At 41.5% G+C, this 27,330-nt stretch overlaps 1 protein-coding gene across 1 annotated transcript in view; it reads left to right on the top strand.

The window, feature by feature from the left end:
- LOC115409692 (CUB and sushi domain-containing protein 1-like) overlaps positions 1–27,330 on the top strand; it is a 231,056-nt gene that overhangs the window by 34,847 nt on the left and 168,879 nt on the right. Inside the window, exon 3 of the mRNA XM_030120960.1 lies at positions 8,261–8,373. Coding sequence (XP_029976820.1) covers positions 8,261–8,373 — 113 coding nt within the window. The remainder of the gene's footprint in view (positions 1–8,260; positions 8,374–27,330) is intronic.

A 27,330-nucleotide genomic window follows, 5' to 3' on the forward strand; every position in this document is an offset into this window, starting at 1 on the left:
TATAGTTCTTAAGCTGAAACATTATGCCAAATTACTATAATTGATAATTACCGTTTTGCCACCTGTGTATTCTGCACAGTGTGGTACGGTATTATCATCTCACCTTCAACTAAACTCTTATTTTATTATTATTCCACTGATTGTTTATCCCTCCTCATCTGTACTCCGCTCTTGCCACCCTTGAGTTCTAGTTTTAACTTTTTACAACTCAGAAATTTAGATTTTGCTTGTTTTCCGCAGCCATCACACCCACACACGCTCCTATTTAGCTGCTGCTATTTTCTCGAGAATGCTTCATCTGTTCAAATCTCCTCAAGTCACTGCTAATATTGTTTCCCCTCCCACTTCCCATCTCCCTCCTTCACCTTCCTTCCCACTCTGCATATTCCCTGATATCAGCCTCTTTCACTCGCTGTTGCTTCTGCCTCCATCCCTCCTCCTCCGAAGACCCTGGTTTGTTAATGACTTCTCTGCGGTTTGTCCCTCAGTTGGAGCTGTGGTTAATTATCTCGCCATCAGCATTCAGCGTGCGAGACATCAGAGGGACTCGGCCACCCCTTACCATTCAGCCGAGATACGCAAATACTTTGTGATGTCACACGCATATGAATATTGATGATCCACAGCGTGCTGCGGCCCGTCGTTCTCCTCAAGACAGTCTGCGGAGTCAAGAAGATGTCAGTCGTGCTTGAAATATTGATGGGTTGTGGGATTGTGGGAAGATATGTACAAGATTTACAAATCTTTGCTGCGGCTATCCAAGTCTTACCTTTGTTGTGGAACAGAAACTTTTTTCTCCACAGTGTGACGGCTTGCTCAATCCAGCAGAAATCTATTACTGGAGACTAAAAGGTGGTGCCAATCAAGAAATTAGTCAAAATCGGTTATCGTTCATTTCCATGTGACGAATCGGAGTCTGTGACAGTAAAGTACTTTTTTTTTTTTGACAAGCCAGTGTTTATATAAAATAGACAGTTTAGAAGGATAATTTCTCTGAAATCAATCAAATAAGCCAAGAACTGCGACTAAGTTAAAACTCCCATGGTGCACACAAAGCTGCAAAAAGTGCATCGCCTATTCTGTTTCTCCCCCGCTGTGGTGAATCATCAGAGTCTCATGGGAGCTCATACTCTCAACAGCCTGGTGGGAAAAAAAAGTGGATGCACAGAACAACAAGCAAATTTAGTGCTGCTGAACTGTTCTGCATAGCTCCAAATATATTCAGTTACGCAGTCAAATATAACCTTCTGAAAACAGGTTCACCCCGTCTGTAAAGGCCAGCTCCTAAACAAAGAACATTAAGAATGGATGACGACTACGTGAATGCTGCATTACTGAACTGCGGTTTCATCGACATCTTTCCTTGCATCACTATTCATGACATTCATGCGGCAAGCCACAAAGACGGCAGATGGGATCACATGTGGGCCATGGATGGTGTCAGCTGTATGAACTTGCTTTGTAAATGACCTATTCTACAATTGATGAGTTTTCCGCTGTACACATTCATGCGATGGAAAGCTTGAAAAATCTCCCAACAAAGGCGTACAATTAAAATTTTCTAAAGAGGTCAAGTAGCCACCTTTATTGCCTTTATTTTCAACATGTCAGCTTTAAGTGTAGCATTGAACACCTCCCCTCTCTTTGACATCATTTAAAGTGTGTCCTCATCGGAACTCTGCTGTTTCATGTGTGTAAACCTGAGTTTTCTGAGTCTATGAAGCGCTTCCTCATGTCACATAGATGAATGATCTCCAGGACTTGTGAGCGTAGCTGACAGGCTGAAGGCTCAAGCTCATTACAAATATCACCAAATAAAATGACGGAAAAGTGTTTCTGCAAAAATTGCACCATCACGCTGTCTCCTGTCATAAGCTGGATGTAGTCCATTTTTACAGAAATTAGAATTTTAGAGGTTGCAATTGCCTCTTTGCCTGTAAAACCGCTAATCACTGCGATTACTGCTAATACACTTAAAGTACCCAGGAATTTTAACTGAATCTGAGAGCGCTGAAGGCAACTCTATCAAGGCCAGATCGTGCCCTTGGGCAGAGTGACGCGGTACATTACAGCTTACCCAACAAGAAAGGATAAGGAGGCTGGTAGGAATATAGTCTAATTGCTTGTGAAACTCTTCCTATTAACTGGGGGAATCAAATCATGTGTGTGGGAATGAAGTGCCATTTTAACCTCCACCAGGCACCAGGCTACATGGTCAGCTTTTTTTATTTTTTACTGTAAGTAGAGCCAGTGATGAGTCATCCATACACACACACACACACAGATGCGGCCTGCATCAATGTGTGTGTGTTTCAGTCAGAAACCTCAGCCTCGTCCAGTGTGACCTCCCTCATGGGGACTTGATGATAATTTAGGTTATGTTTGAGATTGCTTGAGATAATAGTACACATGCATGTGACTCATAAACAAAATGGGAAGTTTTTAGCACAAAATGCAATGTTAAATTTTGGATTTTTTTTAATTAATTAATTTATTTTTTAGTAGATATAGTTATAATCCATGTTGCATTAAATCTGCAGGGAAGAAACGTAATTTAACTTCCCTGAACGGTAATGAACACACAACGTGCGTGTGTGTGTGTGTGTGTGTGTGTGTGTGTGTGTGTGTGTGTGTGTGTGTGTGTGTGTGTGTGTGTGTGTGTGTGTGTGTGTGTGTGTGTGTGTTTGTCTGGCGGTGGCTGGGCAGTAGTTCATAGCATTGCTCACAGTGTGATAGGCAGTCAGTGGAGAGTTAGAGCTCAAAGCACCAAGCAGCATCAGCCCCTGGCCTTGACCACTGACAAGTTATAGCTGCATGGGGTCTCGTATAGAAAGGCACACGCTCACACAAACACACATAAAAATGCACCAATGCTTCTCCACACCTCCGCTCCCTCTCCCTCTGTCTCTTTCACATCAACCATCATTTATTGGCTAATGTCTCCCCCCTACTCAGCCATCAAAATCTTGCTGCTCTATCTGTTTTTTTTTTTTTTTTCATCCTCCCCTCTTCCCTCCTTCAGGGGGAAAATCAGCTGTATCAGCACACTGTGTTACCCTGTGAACACACACACACACACACACACACACACACACACTGAAGGGTTGAATAAGATTAAAGGATGAATGACCTGATTTAATCTCTGTCCGTGTACAGCTGTAAACATGGATATATTTTTGTAGGGAGATCACAAACACACATGTGCTTGAAAATGTTCAAATGAGTAAAAGCATGAGTGTGTGTGTATGTGTGTTTCCATAGAGTGTGTGAGCATGAATCCCCGAATAGCTCTCGAGCCTAATGAAGGAGTTTCTCACCATGACTCATTCTTACTCAACTCAGACTCATGGTGAGGGTTTTTTTTTTTGTTTGTTTTTTTATGTTTTTTAAAGTTTTTTTTTTTTTTTTTTTAATCCATTCCCACGCAGCGATGCGGTCTCTCTTGCGCTCGCACTATTCATATTCCACCCTTCCTCAAAGTGCACTCAACAACGCCATCACCTCATTACAATATTGCTACTCTTTCTCTTTGCAGCCACCGTTATGAACTTTTGCTCGGTCCCCTCCTCGTGCCCCCCCCCCCCCCCCTCGCTCCCATGGGTAGTGGTGGGATAATTGGAAGCAGAGGTTCCTCATTGAGATGATGCTGAGGCCAGCCAGGTGGAAAGCCCTCTTAATAGACCTCCGCTCTCTCCGTGCACGCACGCTTCAGTCCAGCATATAGTCTTCAGTGTGAATGCAGCCATGCACACACGCAGCTATTCTTCTTCTCAGAAGGCCTGATTTCTGCTATTACTCAGCTTTCCATACAACAGAAATAGGCCATGATTTCCCATATCTGGGTTATTCCTCCTAACTTCTCGATTTGTGCCTTGCTGTGTCCATCATTCTTTTGCCTCTGCTCACTCGCGACACCTGTGCCACAAATCTCTTCCCTTTGTTTTGCTCACTCATATGCTGCATCTTTTTCCTTGATAACAAGGCAATTCCCCAGTGGAATTTTCTTCCCACCTTAACTTGCTTTATTTAATCTATGTGGAGCCTGTTTTCTGACAGCATCCATTTTGATTTCTTTCCGAGTGGTGAAATGGTTTGAGGGGCCCGTGTCGGGTTTCTGCTCGATGACATGATGTCTAAAGTGGTGGGAATCCCTCCTTGTTCACAGATTGCTCCTCTCTTCAGCCCTTCCATCAAAGCCCCCCTTCACCGCAGCACGCTGCCGAATCAAGATGGCTGCCTTCCAACTCAATTTGTGGTCAACGGAGGGGCTATTTGCATGAACATGTGTCCCATCGTTTAGCCCATATCCCACCTTGACAATCTCACACAGAAGAGAGAAATCATGCATATATTAGTCTTCTCCCTTTTTGGTCCAATTCATCTTTCCGCACTAGTGTTTTTTTGCAATTTTCCACACTTCCAGTGTGGTACTTAAGGATTAGGAGGAACACCGAGGCCTCGCTTAATGCCGAGAGATAAAAAAAAAAAAAAAAAAAAAAGGCAGGGACATAATAGATTGTAAAGAGTGGGATACACATGCCGTGAGAAGAGCTCATACGGGAATGGAAAATGAAAATTAAAGTGACACCCGGGAAGGCGAATTTCAAGGATGAGCTAAAACTTCAGTGAGTAACATTCTCCTTTATTAGCATCTATAAATCAGTGATCTATAGCGCGCACACACACACACACACACACACACACACACACACACACACACACACACACAGTCTTGTCAGTGCGCGGAGGAATCTATCTGTGTTGACTGGCAACAAAATGAATAGTGGACACTTGTTATTTAATGGCTATGCAGTGTGTATATGAGCGCTGCAAGCATGTGGGTGGCAAAACATGTTAAATGGATTTAATAGCTGAACCTTGTAAAGCCGGGCCTAATAGGACAAGGCTCATTACTCGAAACAGCATTCACAGCTTCCAACATTATTTTAAATGTGCTTGATATTAATTTCTACGAAGATAACTACCAGCACATTCCCTCATCCATCTTCATTCACCTTCGGGTCGCGGGCGGGAAAAAGCAGCCTGTTTGTGATGACAGTGGGAGGAAACTCACTCGGGACAGGTCCACTAGAAATCAATACTCGGTTAAACATCCTCAGACAGAATCCCAAGGATTGAAGTGAGAGAAAAATGCGTCATTGAGTCCACGACAAAGGACAAAGAGAAAAGTAACAATTCCGAACAAAAGTGTATTTTCTGTGATTTTTCCATTCCAATTTAAAAAAAAAAAAACAAAGAAAAAACTGCACAGTTTTAAGAACTCTTGTGTTAAAGTATCTGGTGAGAACTGGTGAGATATTTGACGAGATCTGGATATTAACCTTTCATAGCATCTTTGTCAAATTGCCATGTTGAACCACAGTGAACCTACATAATAATACTTAAAAAGTGGCCAAAAAACTCTCTGTTAAATGCCCCTGTGTACTGTTTGGAAGGTCTGAAGCTGCTACCAACAGTGGTACATGGGGACACATGATATGATTGGATCTGATTTGCGTCTCCCATATGCCCCTTAGATACTCTTTTCTTTAATGCAGTGTAACTCATTGAGTAAAGCCTGCATCTATATTTGTATCTATATAAGGAAATTATACTTCAATCCATGTTTTTTTTTTTTAACTTCAAAACATCTGGATTATTAATATTATTACATTTATTACCATTTCAAATATCATCTAATTACCAAAGAAAGGCAACTCTGTAAAACAACACGCACCATTTCTTTGCAGTTGGTTTGCCGCATCAGTAAGAAACTGAAATTAATCCTCTACATTGACGAACCGAGACACAGGAAATCCAGCAGCCGATTGGACTGCAGAGTCATGAGCAAAACTCAGGAAACAAAGAAGAAGAAGAAAAAAAAAAGCAGGTGGATAGACAGCAGCAAGGATCGCTTCAGAGATCAGTGACAATTGTCAGATGCGACTGAGTTCCCTGAGCAGCGACTGTTGCGGCAGAGGGAGCATGAAACAGCGGGAATCATTCATAGGCAAAAGAACATGCACAGAAATACAGCGGCTTTTAGAGAGACGTGTTATTTCCCAAACTCAACCCAAATAGATCTGATGGCAGAAAGTTTGTAGGGGAAAAGTAATGGGAGGCTTTCCAACCACACTGAACTAAGAGGTAGTGTAAAGCTCGGAGACGGTAACATCAAAGTCTGCTCCTCTCTCTGTTATACAATGATTTAAAGCGTACGAGCCGACTGCTGGAGGAACATTTTGCCCAGGAGAAGCTCACAGTCATAAAAATACCCTCTTAGATCCCTGACCCAAATCCCAAGAAGCAACTCTGTGATGCCATGAAGGGAAAAAAAAAAAGTCATTTCGGTGACGCTGAAGTGTGGATCAACTTCAAGCTTTGCTGGCTAAAACATCAAGATCAGCTCTGTCAGCAAACACAAAGAAAACATCATCAAACAGTGATCCGTACAAAACGCATGAATCTTTTTTTTATTTTTTTTCAAAACACTTTTTGTCATCATGTCTTTGTTTTTTTCTAATAAGTCACAATCCTTTTTGTTGCTGCACAGCTTTACATTGAAAAAAAAAAACATCGTTGGAAGTCACAGTTTGCATTGTATTGTTATCACATGTACATTGCTCTGTTAATTTTTCAATATGTTAACAGTTTTACATTTGTTAAATTGTGACCATAAGAACATATATGACCCCAAAGTTGATGTTAACATACTTAGCAAAACTAAGGCAACATTTAAATGACACCATTTTCAAGTGGACAACGCTCCAAGCCACTGAAACCGCAACTTTTTGAAAGTGGTTTCCAAGGTGGAACTTTTCTAAATCACTTTCTTTCCGTCATCCTAGAAATAAGGGAAAACGCAGTCACTCCAGCCACAATTTCAGCAAATGTCTGTTCCCAAAAAACATAAAGCACAGATATTTTTTGAATGAGTTATGTTGTATTTTTTGATTTTACAGTTTTTAGATAGCAGAAATATCAACCATTCATTTTTCACTTCCAAATATATCATGTGTTGACTTTCCTCTAACTGTGCTTCACTTAACCTGAAACTGACATCAGATTTTTCATGTGCAAACTCAAAACCTATCTTGTGAAGACTCGAATAATGAATCAAATAAAAGATGAAAGAAAGTAATTTTTTAAATCAAAGTAATTCAAGGTTTGCGACTCATTCAAAAAATGTTTTTCTGCTTTAAAAAGTCCATGTTTGCTATTTACTTTTGATCAGTATTTTGGTTAAAAATGACTGAAAACGTTGTTTTACGTGTTTACAGTTTAAAAAGTGTCATTCAGAGTGTGTGCATGTGTCTTGAATGAATCAGCACGTTGCTTTTGGTTTGCTGCTGCGGTCCAGGTGTAGTCTGTGCATGGTGTGCACGTGGACTACTGGGGTGTGGATCCCGCCCCCCCCCCCCCACAGTGTTCTTTGTTGCTTATGCAATACTCACACTTTCGCAAATAAGATACAGATCATGAAATTTATATGACACTGATAAATCGGAAGCAACTGCTCTCATTCCCATGTTTAATAAAGCATTCTGACAGTGCATAAATAACCCCTATAATTTCAAATGAAAAATGAATGAGCCATTCTGACTGTTTATGTTGATGGAGCATTGTACGACCATAATTACAGTTACTGTCTCACAAAATCAGAGTCGGACTATAGTTCAGATACATTTCACACGGGTACAAAAACAAATTAAGATGTGGTAATCTAACATACGGAATGAGTGGATGTACAAGTCTGCTTTCATTAAGGTGTCACAGTAAAGAGATATCAAGACCGCTCCCTGTGGGCCGAGCCACAGTTGGCTGAATATACAAACTACCGACTTGTTGTAAGAAATGACTGTGGACCTGCACTCTGACAATTTTCCATTTTCTGTGTGTTCAGCTGTTTGTTCATCCCCACAGTGGCTGCTGCGCCTGTAATTCACCACAAACACATGATTGCAGTTACTCTGTCTTTGCTGACGGGGAGGAATCTGTTAAGGTTGGCTGTCCTGTTGAGGTCTTGACATTTTAATAATTTGTGGATGATTCAGAGCCTCGTTATACACAAAGTTATCCTTGAATGCCAGAGGGAACAGCTGGCTTGATGGGAGCTGACTTGATGGAAGCGGGCTCCACACCTGACCTTGCTACCAACTGGGCTCTTGATTGGATCTCGTTTTTTTTTTTTTTTTTTTTTTTTTCTCCCCTCTCCCCCTCTTGTCTGACCGTTATTGTCCTTCTGTCCATTTGTTCTCAGGTTAACTGGGTTCCAGCTGCCTTCACCCATTGTGAGTACAGGCTCCAGGCTCACACTGTGGCTCCTGTCTGACTATGCGGTCAGCGGGCAGGGATTTAAAGCCGTCTATGAAGGTAACACAACTTCACTCTGTTTATGTATTTCTTTTGGTTCCAAGTTAAAAAACAATCACGGCATTTTGAATTCTTACAGCATACATGTGTAAATGATCTTTTGAGAATAATTCCAATCAAAGTCTGTTTTTTCTGAAACTTTTCTATGTGCACATTTTTAAACCATGTGTTGCAATCCTTCAATTATGGGTTATCACCCCTCCCTCTCTCGCTCTCTTTCCCACCTTTATCACAGTGACACAGAGTGCTATATGACCCATGGCAGAATCATATTAATGTTAGCAATGACAGTTACATGCAGGAGGAACAGTGAGCCCAGGGAGGGAACGCAAATACAAGCCACTGACTAATTACACTAATTACCTGACAGGGGTTTGTCAGTCTTTTTGAGATATGGTGGATGTGCGGTTGTGGCTCATTGGAGCAACATCAAGAGGCTCGGGAGACCCGGGACCACTCTGCGTGACTCGATGAAATCAAAGACAAAAAAAAAAAAAAAGAGCGGAGAGAGTGTTTGCGAACTCCACCGGGAGGCAATTGGGGCCTTGTGCCTTTCCTTCTCATGGGTGGAAACAAAACTGTCAGGTTTCACTTGCTTCTGACCTTGGGTGATGGAACTGTCTCTCGCCGCAAATATGTCTGCAGAACTTTGCAGGTAACTTGTAATTTAAGACTGCAAAGGATTTTACAACTTGAGCTACAACGATACTACAATGTGTAACAAACAGACTCTCTTTCTTTCTTTCTTCCTGTTTTTTCCCACTGCAGTCATATCAATCACGCGCATACTTCAGTCGGTGGCACACGGATACAGCAATAACGCTGAGTGTAAAGTGCCGTATTTCTCAAACCTTACGGTGACATTGCTCCTCACGAGGCTAGTTGAAGGATATCAAGCCTGTTGAGCCCTGGGAGAAATGAGCGGCAAAGCCATAATTACCTGTCAGCCACCTCGCGCGACACGGCCGACACCAGCTGCGGTGACCTGTGTCACTTGGGAAAGGAGAGCGGGTCTCCGCTGTGCTGACATGCGGAGCTGCCCTGTAGGTTAGACTGAATGTTAATTGGGGAATGAGAAATGCGGGAGGCATGCAAAGCGCATCAGCGGCTCACTGTAAGCGAATGAATGGGAGACCACCCACAGGTGGCATTTATTACACGGGATGCGGCTCGGTCCGTTCCTCAGATGGAAAGCTGCCACCTTCATTCGCTTCTATTCTGTTTTATCCTTTGAACCTTTTTTTTTTTTTTGGCAATTTCCTCGTGCCACATGTGAGCTTGCCTGTGCCATCACAGCCTTGGAAAAAAAGAGGAGACATGATGAATATCCATGTAGCAACAAGACCTCTTGTAGAGAGAACACAGGGCTCACATTATCCGTAATATTTCTCTATAGGTTAAAGTTTCAGCAAATGGATGAACAGAGATTTAATGTTTTAATGTATTCTCAGCCCTTAACTATTCACAGTTGCCCTTTTCTGCAAAATTTGGTCAAATTCTATCTGAAATCAGCTCCAGTAATGTGGACTTACAAATAGCTATATATATATATTTTTTTTTTTTTTTTGCTACTGAACTAACCAGGTAGCCAGGAAAACGAGAAGATGTTCCAAAAGCTGACGCACGGCTTTGAAGCTGCTTTATGTGAAGTCCCTTTAACCAGGTGCCATTGGCCGAGAGCCACTGGCCTGCTTCAGTTTGATTAGCACCAACTTATAGTGTTTCCAGAGAAGAACAAGTTGGAGAAAAAGCGGTGACAAACACTCACACATGGCCAGCGACCCGACCGTGCATCGCCTCCAGAGGCAGAGGGCTGTATCTGGTTTCATCAGGTGGTAATTTTAAAATAAAACCTTCTTCCACTGTCTACTCACCTTCTGAGTAATTTTTCACTTGTCAGGTTACCCGTTGCTTCTTTGAACATTGTCTGCTCCACAATTCTTGTTTATTTAAGCAGTTTGTTACACTCCATTTCAGTCAAATACACTTGTAAATAAATTACTTTTACACATGGCCGGGCTTTGTGCTCTCCGGCAACTGCACGAGCCGCCCCGTTACGTCGCAGTAAAATGTGATGGGCAACCACAAGCCTGTGCACGTAATGGATTTCTACATAGTCTGCTTTTATTGTCTCATGGAAAACACTGTTTAAGACTGCATGTCATCCCCATCCGTCATAAAGCTACAGCGAGTGGCCCAAGGTAAACTGTAACCAGCCTGTCATCTGACGTGATATTTTGCACTCTGGGTTCCTCCCTTTGCAGCGCGGTGGCACTCGAAACCAAAGGCGTGGGTGTATTGTTCTCTTCAGGGAAATCACACTCCTGAATAATGTAGTTAGTGGAGAATGCCAGCTGTGTGTAGGATGCAAGTAGGAGTGTACTTTGACATTATATAGTTTTGTCAATGTTTGTATGTCGCTGATTTTCCTGTAGCCTTTTTCTGATGGGGACCGAATACTGATCTGGCTAAAAATGCCTTCCCGCATGAGGAAAATCCATAAAATATCATGTGCGGACTTAGTTTGGGGCCGATAGTCAAAATAAAAGTTAGGGAAGAAAAGTTGCAACTGGTTTTAGAGGAAGTTGAATATAAGTTAGGACCAAAGTTCTTTCCATAATGTCTTTATTTTCAGAAAGCTTTCAGTCTTCCAAATAATTTTAAAGCCTGTAATTTGACTGGTGCGTTGCACAAAATACTATGGTTTTTGTGGTATTTTTGATTGTGATATAAGTCTATTACAGTTCAAGTATAATTTTGTGAGTATTTTTAGGCAAGTCCTTCTGTCCTCTTCTTTTTTTTTTCTTTTTTTTTTTTGGGGGGGGGGGGGGGGGGGGGGGGATGAAGATATGTCCCCTGTATAGATTATTACATGAAGGTGTTGACATCCCTGAACAATGCTGTGTATGTGTTTTTACATTGTACAGTTTTGGTTTTTTTTTTTTTTCTGGACTGTAAATCTGGTCTTGTTTTTTCCTGATTATGCAAATTATATCAATAAGGGGATTTCATATTGAACTCTACAGTTACGTACCATTTGGCACCACTATTTACAGTAACAGCATAATTGTAAACCTCCACTAGCACCATGTTCAGCTGAACCATGTACCCCCCTCCCAAAAAAAAAAAAAAAAAAAAAAAAATTATAGCAGATGGGACTTAAACTCAGGGTCAACTTATTTTGTGGAAAATCATGGTTGTTGGGCGTTGCGGTTAGCGCTTTCACCTCTGAGCCTGGATTGGGTTTGTGGCCGTTCTTCCTGGAGTTTAAATGGCTGCTCTAAATTGCTGTGAACATGTGCGCTTTGTGCCTGTCTGCGTTTATCTTGTGTTGGACTGTCGGCCTACTCCAGCCCATGAGTTCGATAAATGCTCTAAATGATGGATGGATCGTTGTTTGGTGGTTAAATTACACCATTTTCTGCCTAATCCTCTTCCTCTGTACTTTCATTGGGACAAGTTCATGTGTGTGTGTGATTTTTTTGTTTTTTTTCCTTTAGTCCTCTATTTTAATGCCTCTTCCCCCTCAGTTAGACGCACTCCCACTGGTCTATCTTTAGCTGTTGTTGTCCTTGATCTTAACATATGCTTCAGTAGATCGACAAAAGAGGCTACTATTGTTTTTTTGTTGCCAACAGAGTAATTGTATGAGGATGTTGTAGGAGGGGATTAAGGCGCCCCTCGCTGTGTTTATACGCGTGTGCGCGTATTTATCTGCATGCCTTAATATGAGAATGCACAAGTGTCATCTAGTACACGTGCGTCGGTTTTACTCCCCGGACGTCCTTCCTTTTATTTATTTTTTCCTTTCTTTCTCAGCCTTATTGGCTTTTCTCAGCGCAGCTTTTTGGCAGTAAAACCTCAGTACTCTGCCGCCTCTTTTTATTAAGACAGTGCTTACCATCCACCATTTTGGTGTGAGCCCATCTCGTCTATATTAGATATCTGTTCTTTTTCAGCCCACACTGCAATAAGCCTAAGTGCTGCACAGTCCATCTCCCCAACACACTGCGTAATGGCCGAGACCACTCTGGAATCTCTCCCCTCTCATCACCATGGCAACCAGCAGACTCACTTTTTCATCTTATTCTTCTCTTTTCTCTCCTCCATTCCTTTGCAGAAGTCTGCACTCATGTTTAATCTGCAGCATTGGAGAAGGGGGCTAAAGGAGGAAAAAGGAATTAGAAACATTTGCTGAGCTTCTGAAAATATCTACTGGGAATGGAGGAGAACTCTTATCCCTTCATGTCTTACTGCAGTCCGTGCACTCCACCACTCACCACTGCCTGTTTCCTTCCCATCTTTTACCGCTCCCGCCGCCCTCACCCCCGTCATTCCCCCACGTATCTGCTGCACCTTCAATCTTATCCTCAGTTCCTGCCTCCCATATTCTGTTGCGTCGTCCTCAATGTTATCGCTCACTCTCGTTCGCTCTCTTGAATATTAAAGCGCCGCGATGATTATCCAGTCATGTGTTGCCAAGATTCTTCTTCCGTCTGTGTCTTAGTTACATAGTCAATGCGTCTCCCAACTGGGTCATCAGTGGGGAGAAGAAGAAAAAGGAAAAAAAGAAAAAGTCCACCGCCAGCCCTGCTGCACGATTCAAGCAGTATGCTTCCTCAGCAAGTCACTGCAGGTGTCTGAAATGGGAAAAGATGATGTGCATACAATATGCACATCATGCATTGTCTAGCCAGTCAGCACCATATTAATTTTGATTATCATTTCCAGTTTTTAGATTTCTTCATTGTTTATCTCGAATCTGCTTTTGATTTAATGTAAATTCTAAAAGCAGTTTAACTTCAGTCAGTCCATTGCAACAATACCGCATCACTAAAACTGAATAAAGGAGCTGCAGAGGGAGTCCTTCTCGCTTTTTCACAGCTTTTTCTCTGCTCCCCTCATAGTTGATCTACAATACTGTCTCTATCTACTTCCCTCCTCTACCACCCTCACTCCCTCTCTCCCTTCCCTTCTCTCCTATTAGTTTGAGAGAGAGGAAGGCGGGGGCCGACTAGATGAGGGTGATGAGGGAGCAGTGAAGCGTGAGTGAGTCTAGCGCCTAATTGAAAAATGAAACTCGTGTCTTTAAGTCGTGGAGTTGGCCAAATGAAAGTGCGATGACAGAGATGGCAGCAAGCGTACGGACCTGGATCAGATCCTACAATGCTAATGTGCTATTTTCCCTCTCTGGGGAGCCGTACACATTGTGCTCAAGAGTATATTATAGCCCTGTTTGTGTATTTGCCTCTGTAATTCAAAAGAAGGGGTTGGGGTGCCTTTCACAACACGCTGTGCACCGAAGAGATACTTAGCACCGATGTTGTTGCTGCCTGTTCTGTTAAAATTGGCTTTGATTAGGAGAAATGCACAAAGGCAATTGTTTGCTAACGAGCACTTTGCATTGATTGTGTGAATGATTTTGATTACATATTCAGCATCGTTCTGCAGCCATCCTCGCTGTCTTTTCTCTTGTGATGCAAACAGTCCTCCCACCGTGCCGTGTTCCCCCTGCAAGCGGCGGCGGCAGCGGCCACACTCTGATTGGATGTGACCACTACCCTGAACTAATCAAAACGGCTTATGTAAAAAAATCAAACCAAGCAATAATAACACCAGTGTAAAACATGTGAACGTATTGCATTTGTTGATATTCATAGAGAAAGAACTCTGATAGAAACCCACTATCTGTTTTTTTATTAATTCAATATACATGATGATTCCAGATTTTTCAGGTATTGTGCTGTCCTTTTCTTTGCTTTGAATAGCAGGTTTACAGTTCTTTACCAAATTAACATACTGAAGAAGTAATTACCCAGCCTTTATTCACATTCTTTGTGGTTGTGATGGAATTAGTGTCAACCCAGCTGTGACTCACTTCAGAACATACAGTATTAATGGTGAGAAAAAGAAACAAACCCTAATTTGGTTTATGGCACTGTCGTGTTGCCTGGCACTTCGTCAGAGACCCAAATAGGCCATGGCCTCTTTTAATGTCAGCAACAAGCTGCAGCAGGCTGAGTGCGAAGCCTTTATTAACATAGTTGAAGATGTCATGCAGGAAATCTGTTTAGAAGCTTCTCAAAAACGAATTATATTTTTGCTCCCCGACTGTCTGCAAGATTTAAGTTTTAGCTGCTTTTTGCATCTTCTTAAAGGTTTTTGTTTAGACTGGCATTGGATACAACACGCTTCTCATGCTTGTATTGCGCTAAAGAGTAGAAGAATTTGGGCATCAGCATGGTTCAAAAATTAATCCCAAAACAATAGTATATTTTTAGTCACAGGACACACAGGTATGTTTTGGTTTTTCTTTCAATTGTTTGTCCAGACATGACCAAATATGTACACAGGGTAAATGAGAAATTTGTAAATTAGTTTTGATAGTTCTTTTATTTAACTGACTGTCGAAAATATATAGTTTGGTTGTTTTACTTCACTCTACATTTTCCTAAACTCTGACAAGTATGACAGCTTCATGGCACCAGTGCTCGTCTTGTTCCCAGAGGTCAGAGGGCCACACCAGATGCCTCCAGACTCTATTCAAGTTGATGTTCATTTGCAGGTGTATTAACGTCCTGTTTTGTGTAATAACTACTACTTTTAAATCATGTGGGTGAAAATCTGACTTGAATTTTGCACATATCAAATCTTGTAAAGCGCCCATTCATACATCGTCTTGAGCTTTGGTTTTGGAGAAACTGTGAAAGATTTTCATCCATTTTCTATATTTCTATTGTTAAAACATATTTCAACCTTGCAAAACTTGATTAAGCCTTTCGATGAAACAGTTCCCGATACCTGTATTTTTATTTACAACCAAATGTAATCCTGATGGGTAGTATTTACTTTTCATCTGTTTTTACATGATAACAAGCAGATTTTATTTCCTTCTGAGTGTTTTCCCCAAAGAGTCTCACCACTTTCTGACATGCTTTCAGGATTGTCAATCAGACTTTAGCCAGACCGCAATCAACTTGTTGTGGAAGCAATGGTTTTTGAATAATTTAAGGAAAACCCTTGTAGAATTTGTTTTCAATAAAAAAACCTCAATCGATGCATGTGTGGAAAACAGCGAGGGACAAGAGTTAATGAAACCACTCCGCAGCCACTTTGTGAAAGTAAATAGCTCAAGATGACTTGGTGGAGCTGATGCCCAATTGACAGAATAAAGGCAATTATTCTGATGGAGAAACTTCCACCCACTGTGGTTAGATCCATAAATCCAGTGGTTCTACGCTTGTTTTCCTTGGAGTCCCTGCAGACGGTCTCTGCGAAAGGCTGTAGCTCCCCTCTCCGATCTCTAATATGCCAAAATATTAAAGGGAACACCTGGTAGAAAAGAATGAGCCTGAAAAAAAAAAACAAACAACATCTTGAAATTTCCCTATTAATAGTGCTCTTTGACATTTGCAATTCTAATTCTGATTCATGGGGAAGGCAAAGCCTCGGGCCCTCTCTGTGATCTCTGCCTCCCCACCTAGAAGATCACAGGTTGGTAAATTAATGGTTGTAAATTTAGTCACTTGTCAGACTCAAATCAGTTTGCGAGTTACTCACCTCCCCTCACCACCGCTGCATACATTTCTCATATTCATTCGACAAATTATGGATTTATCTCGGTAACAGCTGGCTCCTGTTTGCATCTCCCAAAATGTTGTTTCTCCATGACCTCAGCAAAAAACCAAGAAAGCGAGAAGCAAGGCCGAGAGCAGGTGTTTCACACGGGGTTGAAGAGACTGAGCTCAGCTCATGTTTAATGGAAGCTCAGCTATTATAGCTGTTATTTCTTCTGCATATATTTACTAATTTCCTTGGAAAATATGGGCTGTCTGGCACGTCCGGGTAAGCAGAGCTTCCTCCCTGGCAGATTGTAGCTGTTATTAGTGTCTGGCATGGGAATCGGCCCGCCAGCGTGTCTGACCGTTAAACGCTTCTGACACTTAATTAATGGCTGATTGTTGTGCGGCAGTTCTCCGTCAGTCTAATGAAGACTGTTTCAGGATGCATCCACGTGCCCAGGCGGGCTCTTTTTTCGTTTTTAACATAAACAAACTTGTTCCTCTTATGCGCGCTGACTTTGACAAATGTATACAACATCGATATTCTTGAGCAAAATACTTCAGTCGATTTGGAGGAAATGCTGTTGAGCTCTGTCACCTACATCACCCATTGTATTGTTTCCTTTGGAAATGATGAAGAAAATAGCCTCTTCCTTTTTGTGTCCTCGTCTCATTGTCTCTGTTGAGAGTAAAATGTGTTTTACTTCCGAACAATCTAAATTATTTGTTCTCTTGTCGGGGAAATGAGTGAAGTTACACCCCAGATCCTTCGACGTAGTTCGAGTGCAATCATGCAGCATATTTCTCCTCTCTTAAAAAAGACTGGTGTGGTTGAGCTTAAGAGAGCGATGTAGTCGTTGAAATCCTTCCAGCCCTCTTTCCCTGTCTCACATTATGTTAATATTTGATAGTGAATCCCATATCTGAGTCTTTTTGGGATTATTTTTCATACTTTCTTTATTCTTTTTTTCTCTTTTTATAGAACTGACATGAGCTAAGAGAGCTCTTGACAGTTCCCATTGCCCCGCAAGTCATTGCCAGACACGTCTGCACTGCACAGCGCTGCAAGGCACGCTCATTTTTTTGGGTCTCTACCCTCATTCCTTCTTGCCCTCTATTTGTTTTCTGGGTGAACGGACGGCAAGACAGGGTCTAGTCTGTCGTCAGGACAAGTTGTTGTTTTGCTCTCCAGATAAAGGGTGGAAAACAACACTCCCACACCCTAGTTAGGCTGCACGCAGACACACAAACGCATCTGCGAGCAGAAGCCCCGCAAGGACGCCCACACACACACACACACACACACACACAACTGGACAGAAGAGCGCACCCTCAAACACAGCATCTGCGGCGCACTGGAGCGTGCACAGAAAGGTCATCCTTCCATGTGAACCCACGGCTTTGGGCGGGTTTGTTTTGCAGTGTCTCAGTGTGTGCATATGTCCACCTATAACACTCGTTTTCTGGAACTGCTTGTGTGGGCGAACACATACAGCTTTTTCCGTGCAGAAGTCAACAGTAAACTCACCATGAGAGGAAAAAAATAAAGCTCAACTATCTTCTGTTCCTAAGATATCCCAAAGAGAAATGCCTTACGTTTTTATTAGTTTTATTGCTGCAGACTAAATAAATGTTTTATTGCATAATCTTGTGGATATCAGACTCTGTTATTACCTCTTATTGTAGCGCCAATAATTGTGCAACTTATTTCCTCAACCTGGCAGCAAAGGAAAACTTAATCCACTTGGTTGTCAGAAAAACAAAAAATGAAAAAAAGATAAGTTTATTTACTGTTACTGCTGTAGGCGCATTTTGTGATTATTTTCATAAATTTGAAAAAATCCAATGACCAAAGCTCGGTCGCGGTCACTGTAATATTATCCACAACATGTAGAAAAATAATAGAAAGGGTTTCAGGCACCTTAAAGGATATGTGACTTGTATTAATCTATACAGCTTTAAATCTGTGTCGAAGGCTGTGTTCACAAAGTCTCTCTCTCTCTCTCTCTCTCTCTCTCTCTCTCTCTCTCTCTCTCTCTCTCTCTCTCTCTCTCTCTCTCTCTTACTACAGCAACACAAACATATTGTAGTTTTCTTTGGTAATAGCTAGTTAAGTTTGGGGCTTTAATGCTGTGTACTGAGATTTTTATACTCCTTTTCTCCTTTTGAAGAGTTTGCTTGTGTGCTGTTTTTTTCTTTCTGGGGCTACTCAAGTTTCTGATCACAGTCCAACAACACAAGGTTAGACTTGAGGTTAATTAATGACTCTGAGAGAACTGTAGGTATGACGGCGTGCACGGAGGGTGGAGGTGTTTGTCTCTCGGCGTACCCTGCCTTCGCCTGTAGTCAGCTGGGATTGACTTCAGCATCCTGTGACCCTGAATTTGATAAAGTGGTATTGAAGATGGATGGATGTATTTTGTAGTTTGTGCACCTGAGGAAAAAAAAAAAAAAAAAGGATAACATATGCTATAAATAAACAAGCTTTTGCACTGTGTGGACATGCTGTATTTGCAATGAGCCAAACCATGCTGGCATTCAAACAGTAGTATGAACCATGTCTTTTAAATATTAAAAAAATCCTATATGCTTCATACCTGCATTACTTCTTCATCAGAGTGTATAAGTGTGATTTTCTGTGATGAACTACACATATGTTGAGAAACTATAGTGTGTCCGGCCGTTTGAGCAGTCAGACAATTGCACATAGTAACAGATCAAGTGGAAAGGCATTGGTTGACGTGTGACGGCACATTTTGGATCAGTATGTTTGCATTTCTATACCTGGCATGTGTGCAAAAGTCTTCCGTGTGCATTCACACATGGCCCTTTGGGTCCTGCGAATGCCCCTCTGTGACAGAATACACATTGACGGACGGGGCGGACCCTCACTGCATCCCAACCGACAGAGCAGGAGGTGTTGGGAATATAGAGAGTCTGATCGAGAGATCAAAAGATAAAGTATGGAAAATTGGAAGAGGAAGATGGAAGATGGAATGTGTCCCAGGAAGTGAGAGAAAAAGGCTTTGTAGGAATATTTTGTATCCACTTTGATGAAGATGTATAATGAAAAAAAAAGAAAAGAAACAGGTCAGAATATCACAGGCAATGCCACACAGCACATTTGCTGCACCCTTACTCAAGCACAACATCCAACCTCCTCCACAGCCATGCATTTTTTAGTTAGTGAGCTCATCCCTCCCAGAAAGCTCAGGAATCCTGAACTGCCCCTGCTTCCTCAGACATAGTACCACTTCATTTTTCTTTTCTTTTTTCTTAAGACATTATTAGCTGCCACCCAAACTGCTTCGTCCAGCTTTGTTTGACTTCCCCAAAAGGTTGCCGGTGTTATGGCTCCACTGTTTGTGTGTGGTAGCAGACTGACTCACGTTCTGCGACTTTATGAAAGTGTGTAATTAAGCGCCTCGGTTGGCCCCTTGTAAATGTCATCTGCTCAGTCCACTGGATTGGCGACTTTGATGTAATTAATTGCAGCCTGAGATAACCTGCATCAACTGACTTCTTATAAGTAAGACTGATAGTTTGCAATTTGAAAGCGCACCCCTTCTCTTAAAGTCATTGTTATGTATCATATGCACTGCAAGCCAAGTTTCTGATCAGTTTGCAGAGCCTTGCATTGGAGCAAATGACAATCAAACACTAGTTTGTTCTATTTTAGTTGGTTTTGAAGTTTAAATTTAGAGGAGCCATGACAGATTCTGACTCGTCTGGCCATGACAATAATCTTTCGGGGCTCTTCTCGTGCTTGCAAAAACCATCTAAAGCATTTTCAAACATGGTGGAAATATGTTAATTTGGACCGCATTTGATCTTTGACTTAGCTGTAATACAGAAAAAACTAGAAATAAGTTTTGCCACAGTGAATCTAAGCACAATTTCACATTTTCTATCATACATTGGTAAAATTATCAGTCCACACACATATTTTAAACGGGCCTCAAATGATCATTTTTCTTTCTTCCGACTAAAATAACAGCTGCCATTCATGTCAGAGCATCGTCTTTTTGTTTTACTATCAAGTTGAGTCGGTGAGTTTTTGAATTTCAAGTTGGAAACTTGTTGTCTGGAGCTTTTATATCCGAGCCTCGCTTCTCTCTCTGCTCAAACTTCCAGTCTCCCTCTTGCTCCATCTATCTTGCCCTCCCTAACAGTAATTTATATCCTTCTCTCACAGGCTCTATCTGTCATCAGGATTAGCCTCGTTTGCTTGTTAGCGTGCAAGCTCTTTTTTTTTTTTTTTCCTCCCTCGCTCCCACATTTGTCTCTCTGCACAATCCCTGTTTTGTGTGGATTAGTGCCCGCATTGTCCTCGGATTAGGGTGTCATTGTTTCTGAGATGGGATGAGGTGGGGACGTGTTTCTGAATATGGGTCCGAGTGTGCACAGTAATTTCAAGTGCATATCTGCATTTGAAACTGAGGTGATGAATCTCCTATTATACTTAGAGCTTTGTCTTTTTTTTTCTTTTTTTTTTACACCAGCGATCACAAAGAGGAAAGCTTTGTGACTTATGTGCCCTTCTCTCGTCTATCTAATTGCCATATTTCCTCCTCACTGCCAGTTGTGCTAAAGTGCAAAGTGTGTGCTAGGTGTAAGCAATATGGCTGCAAAAGCTTCAGGACTTGGAGGGAATTACTGTCCACTTATGCCAAGGTAATTGAATGGTCAGCCGAGCAGGGAAGGAAACCCTGCAAGGGAGAAGACGTGGAGGCGGGAGGTGTGACCGGACTGTCATGTTTTCATGTCATGTTCAGTCACTCAGCACAGACAGAAAAAAAAAAAAAAAAAAAAAGAGTTTGGGATTATTAAAGGCGGCGTCCGTATCGATCGCGTAGCAGGAGTTTCGCGTCGGCTCTGTGTGACAGCGTGACGCCCAGCAGGTGAGAAACAAGTGAGGTCTGGATGTTCTGTAGTTATCTAAACATCGCAGGCAGCATTTTCTGCAACAGTCTATTGTCTTTGACGGTGTGGTGTTTAGTTTGTGGGTAACTGATTTAACCCTTTGTTTAAAACCTATTCCAAAAGACAATACGGTCACCCTGTCACCTGTACTAGGGATTTAAAGTCTTCTGTTCTCCTCAGGAGCTTCTTCTCCTCAATTGGTCTGACTGGAATAAAACTTTAATTGTGTATTTACTGAAGCCTCCAGTTTGTGCCACTTGGCTGAGCCGACATTTGTCATTGGGCAGCTGTGCCACATAATACATCATTAAGATTGCCTTGCATGCATGTTACCGTCCATGATGAAATACCCCGAGAGAGTTATGAACAGTAACCGGTGCATTCGCCCTCATTGTTTTAATTGATACCAACCAAGCGGCTCCTCCTTGGCCGCTGTGTTTAATCATTTCTTCGTTTACTATCCTTCTCTAATGCGCAGCCATTCATCAGGCCAGATTCATCGATCTGCCATTTCCAATTCTCTCCGCTCATCTTTTTTTAGACTTTATCGACAACTAAATATTCACTTGTTAGCTACATAAACATCAAAGGTCAAATATAAGTCTTGGCACATTGTATTTTATTTTATTTTATTGGAAGATTTGATTGCAGGCAATCCATTGTTGATTAATTCTACATTCAATCTTTGTGCATTATATTTTCAAATTGTGTAAATTTAATCTAATTACTATGGCCGTAATGCTGGTGCACTGTGTTCGGAGTTGTGGATACTGATTAGATATAGGATTTGCTGATTGTTCTGTATTGGATTGTGAATAATTCAGTCCATAGTGTGATAAATCGCAGTGCTGAATCTCAGCAAAAGGCACACACACACACACACACCCACACCAACATAAAAACACAATGTGGACAAACATTAAGAGACACGGAGGCACTGAATGATATAATTGTCTCCACACCATCACTTGGGTCAGCTTTGTTTGTTCTCGTCTTCCTTCACTCACGGAGAATCAATGTTTGCCCCACTCAGTTGCATTTCCACTGTTTTGACGCCGACAGCGGAGGAGCAGCCGGGGCTGTTTCAGGATGATTTACTGGAGGGAGGAAAGACAACAGGAAGGTGTCACGGGGAAATAAACCTTCCCTCACAGACTGCTTGGAAGTGGACAAATATCTTCACCGGTCTCGCAGAGACTGGGATTTTAGTTGATTTGTGTTTATCCTTGTGTTGATTTGTGTCCCTCACTGACTGCCTGCCTCCTGCTCGAGCTCACGATGCAAATGCGCCGCCGCCGAAGCATAAAGCGAAGGCACACCTGTTTGTTTTGTGATCGGCTCTTACCCATCATTTGGCATTACCGCGTGGTCTATTTGAGGGCTTAATTCAAAGCCGCTATCGAGTGTAATGAGGCAAAGACGAGGAACAAGTCGAGGTGTTGTGTCAGAGGGAGGTGCCGCTGGTTATTGCGGGGAGCGCCGCCTTTTAAGAGTGGGTGGGAAATAAAATTGACATCTTTTATGCGAGTTCAAGTAGGGGTGGGAACACTTCCAAAGTTTTCATAGATGAGCAGTCACACAATTTGGAAGACACACAGACATCTGATATTGTACTGCCAGAGGCAGAACGTTGAACAGAATTGATAAAATGGGAAATTCACATGTACGTAGTTCAAACTGAACAAAGAGGCTGTTGAAGGAGGTTGTTGAACTTCTAGTCGAACTGTATGCTTCATCCAGCAGTTAGATTAACTGAACTGGCAGGCAAAATAATTTGTGTATCCCAAGTCTGCCACCTGTTAATGAGAAGTCAGGTGGGCGTGCAACAATCAGCAACAGTACATACATAAAAACCCACTGCAAGCATGAATGTTTTCCAATCTGAATATATGAAAGTGGAAATTTTAATCAGTGTCAAAGTATCTGTCTGTTTTTGAAAATTTCTTGCCATTTTCAAAAAGCTGTGATGTCGTGTAAACGGACACCGAAAACGTGACAGAAATTTTCCACTTCCACAAAACATCGAGTAAACAGGATCTGACTGTAGTCTACTGCTTTTTTAAAGCAACAGGGCATGCTGACTGCTGTTTGATGACTCTATAGCTCCAACTAGTGGCAAAATGACTGAGTGATAACGTACTGGCTTTGCTTTTGATGAATATATTTGCTTTAACAGGCTGATGTCACTAGAGGGAGTAAATACATGCAACTGTCATTGAAAGTAATGATGTTCTGCTCTGTTTTTACTTATACATGGTCGTCTTGCTCAAAAACAATGTGTTGTGATAACAATGAGATGATCACAGGATTTCTGCCAAATGTGATTCCATCCAGTCTTTGAATGGCATGTGTACGCACGCTGAACTCTGTTTGAACGGTGTATTTTATCGTAATCCTCGTTTTCGATGTCAGTTGTTTATAAGATGAAAACAAAAAGAAGCTTTCTTTCATCGGGGCCCATAAGTTGAAAGAAAAATCGGGATAAAGCAAACACTGAAGAAGACATGGCAAACCCCCTGAAAGCTCTACTGTTAGTTTCATATAAGAACAAGAACTTATGGAATATAGAGAGGGATTTAAAGGAAACAACAGTAATAGCAGAAAACATCTTTCATATCAGATTATCCAAAGTCTGTTGGTTCTCCAGGGGTAAGAGGAAAACGGCAAACATTATGGAGAATGTGGAAACAACTGAAAGTGAAGTTGAGCATGGTTCAGTGAGTGCATGATGTAGTCTGGGGGAAGATTAAAGGTTAAATAGATGGAGAGAAGGAAAGTTTTAATGGTTTCATACTGGAAATGCAGAAATCTATAATGACTACAGGGATGAGTCATACACCAGAGCCTATCGATTTAATTGATTTCATAATTGCCTGACTCGTCCCATATACCGACAATTCGATAATTGGCCAAATGCAGCTTTTTATAGCGTTGATCAGAATGCATTCCACTCGGATGCTGTTTCAGACATTCAACAGCTGATTCAAATGCAATCAAAGAAAACAATTGAATTTCAGAAGCAACTCTTTTTAGATTAGCTTTTGGTGTTTTTACTCTTGCGGAAATTTACTTTTTGCTTTGTGTCGGCAAAGTAGGTATTAAAGGTTCCTACTCTGAGTGAAAGACATTGCCATGGCACCCATCTAACAGAAAAATTCTGTATTTATGTCAAATCGCAACTGGAAGATACAGGAGAGACAAGATGATTTCTATGGTGAAAAGGCATAAGCAGACAAAAGACGGTTAGAACTCTCTCACTTACCGCAGTGGCAAGCTTCATAACCCTGAAATACTTATTATAAAGGACATTCTTTCTAAAGATTGAAGAATAATATATATATTTAATTATCACATCAGCCTTTTATCAAATGTATTTTTAGCCTCTGAAAATGGAACCTTGTCTGCATTAGTATTTAGTCCCGCTCTAATCTTTCAATTAGCATTTTATATTATTCAGGATTATGTATGACAGCACCATACCAGCCGGCCCCTTTCTCTGTTTACCACACATCGGAGAAATAAATTGTTGAAGAACTGTGAATTGAGGAGGACATCTTTAATGAAAGGCTTGTTTAGATTATTAGTTGACCTGTTATCTGATATATTAAACAAAAAAGGATTTTGCTGTGATTATTACAAGGAATTCACACATTCACAAGGGACTCCAGGCATTTGATGTGTGATTGCCCAACGACGCAAGTCAAAAATTCAGATTTCCATTCACTGCAACCCCGTTCTCAGAAAGATATTCATTTGTTTTCCCATGTTCTCCACAAACCTGCTCATTTACGCATCAACACTTCCTTTTCCACCGGGTCCTCTCCAGTGTGCCTCTACTGTTTCCAAGGCAACCTGCCGAGCGGGGAGGGAAGGAGGAATGGCTGAGGGAATGGCAAAAGCAAGACAAAATGCAGGAAAACATAGACAGGAGGATGTCAGGCTTCCAGTGTTTGCCCCACCTGTAGGACAGTATATACATATGCAGTGTTGGTCTGACTGTCTGCACGTCACGCCTCAGTGAGGAAGAGCAAGTGACGGCACCAACTGTCTGCAGCCCACCGACACTTGATGTGCATATTTATTTTTTTTAGGCTTTCTAACCTTGTTGTCTTTCTGATATGGAAATGTCCATTTTGCAATCATCATTAATATCCGCTTTAATTCGTGACATATGAATATCACATAGTTGTAGTGATCTGAAATGTATACATTTCAGTAATTTCACTAACACATAACAATAAGTCATCTGATTGTTGAGGTTTCTTGCTGTTGCCTTCAGCAACAACTAAGCAAATGGTACATTTTTAACAAACAAGCAACGGATGCCAATTTCCATGTGCTTCTGATCTTTGGTCACATTCACATGAACACGCCCACACACACACACACACACATAGGCGGCATGTTGCCTCCTAGCTAGCAGCTCGTGCATCCGATTGATGTCAGGAGGATGAAAATCATGCTAATGTCGGAGAAACAAAAGCAGTCACAAATGCAAACAAGCGGGAGCCGGTGAGGCGCTCGTCAGTCACGCGGAGACAATTGCACTTTGGTAAACAAGATCCAGAACCCAAGAAAACTATTTGCAGACGCCGCGAGAAAGATTAAAAAAGCATCACCCCAAAGGGAAATAGGACCAGCTTGTTTTAATGTCTTGAATATCATTTCTTCCACAATAAATGCTGAGAGATGCCTTTTTCGATAAAAAAAAGTTAAATAGCAGAAAATTACATATTTACCTTGGGGAATTTAGTTTCGATGCAGCTGCCCTTCGCTTGGTGTTTCGTAATGCAATCTGAGAGATAAACATTTTTTTAAACATGATCAATAAGTGCACATTTTGTTTGCTAATATTAGGAAGAGGTAATATTGTCCAGCCAATCGCTGACATAATTTTTGATAGTCTTACTGTATTATATATGTTTCCTGTTCTGTATTAATGTATACGGCTGTTTCCAGTCACACAGAACAGCAGTAGTTCGACAACCTCATTTACAGGGAATCATTGGCGATCAGGTAAACCAGTGCAGTCGCAATCCATTTTGATCTTTATAATTTTGAGTAAAATTGCTTTGTGCACCTGTGTGTTTGCCGCGTGCAGTCGCCACCGCGGGACTCGCGACTTGTGTTTTTTCAGGGGCTTTTTGGAAAGAGTTATGCCAGTGGAGAGATAAGCCATAAAAGCCAGGGGGATTTAGATGCTTCAATCCAGACAGAGTCAAGGCTGTACACAGATGTACTGATCTCTCCTCCCAGCATCCCCAGCCCCGTCTCTCATCTGTCTTCTGGCTTTCCTTGAAGTCTCTCGTGCTCCCTGATCCCTCTTAGTTTAGTCTCATATATACTGAATGGCTACTGAATGGCGCATTATTCCGTTTTGCAGACATTGTCGGCACCCATCAATTCTGTATGAGCTCTCCTTCACACCTCAGCGCCTCCCACACAGCAACTGGCCCTTTTTACTGCACCTGCTGTTGTGTGCGTGGGAAATGGGGGATATCTGGAGTTCAGTCCGCTGCGTATTTGTATACGCTTTTACTCTGTGTGTCTTTGATTGCGTCTGCACAGAGCTTCGAATCTCCATTCGCACGCCGCTGTCTTTAACCCAGAACCATTCAGACAGATGACACACATCAAAATATTAACTTTGACCTGTACAAGCAGAGACACTTCACCGTAACTTCATGATTATACTGAATACCATCAGTGACACTTTTTGGTTTCAAAAGTCAATTTTTACTTTTCATTGTAATTTTCTTACATTGGTGTACATTTTAACAAACCTTTTCTCCTCAAATACTCTAATGTAAGAAACAATAACGATGTGCCGGCGTTAGATTTGATCTGCAGACACTTCACTGAACCTTTCAAACTAAGAACACACAAACAGTTATCATTCAATAGTCGCACTTATATTTTGACCAGCTCAATTTTAATTAAAATTACAAGTCATTTCATATTCTTTGGCATTCCACAGCTGTTATGCAAGTGTTTTTGTTTTTTTTAATAATCCAACAGCAAAAATGGCATGTATCATCACTATTTTCCTTTTTTTTTTATTGGTATTATCCCACTGTACACCTTTTCATCTGGCATGCTTTTCAAAAGCACCAGAAGCTCTTTCTTATTCCTGGTGTTTATTCCCTGCATTTCAGTGTGCATCTATTACTTCAACCATCATGGCTCCAGCAGGAAGTCTGAACACCACAGCACTGTTATCTGAATTTTGACAAACTGCAGAAATGAGGAAAATGAGGATAAAAATATCTGATTTGCAGCATTTTGTAAGTGCAGTTGTTTAAAATGAAGAAAAAAAAATCAATTATAGTGTGAGTCACAAATATTTTTGTGCTAATGAATCACCGTCCTAAAAAAAAAAAAAAACGTTCAGTTTTGCAGACACAGCTTTGGCCTGTACAGACTGTTACACAAACCGGATGGTTTTACTAAAAATGGTTTACCTGAATAATTT

The sequence above is a fragment of the Salarias fasciatus genome, chromosome 22 (genome assembly GCF_902148845.1).
Source record: "Salarias fasciatus chromosome 22, fSalaFa1.1, whole genome shotgun sequence".
NCBI lineage: Eukaryota > Metazoa > Chordata > Actinopteri > Blenniiformes > Blenniidae > Salarias > Salarias fasciatus.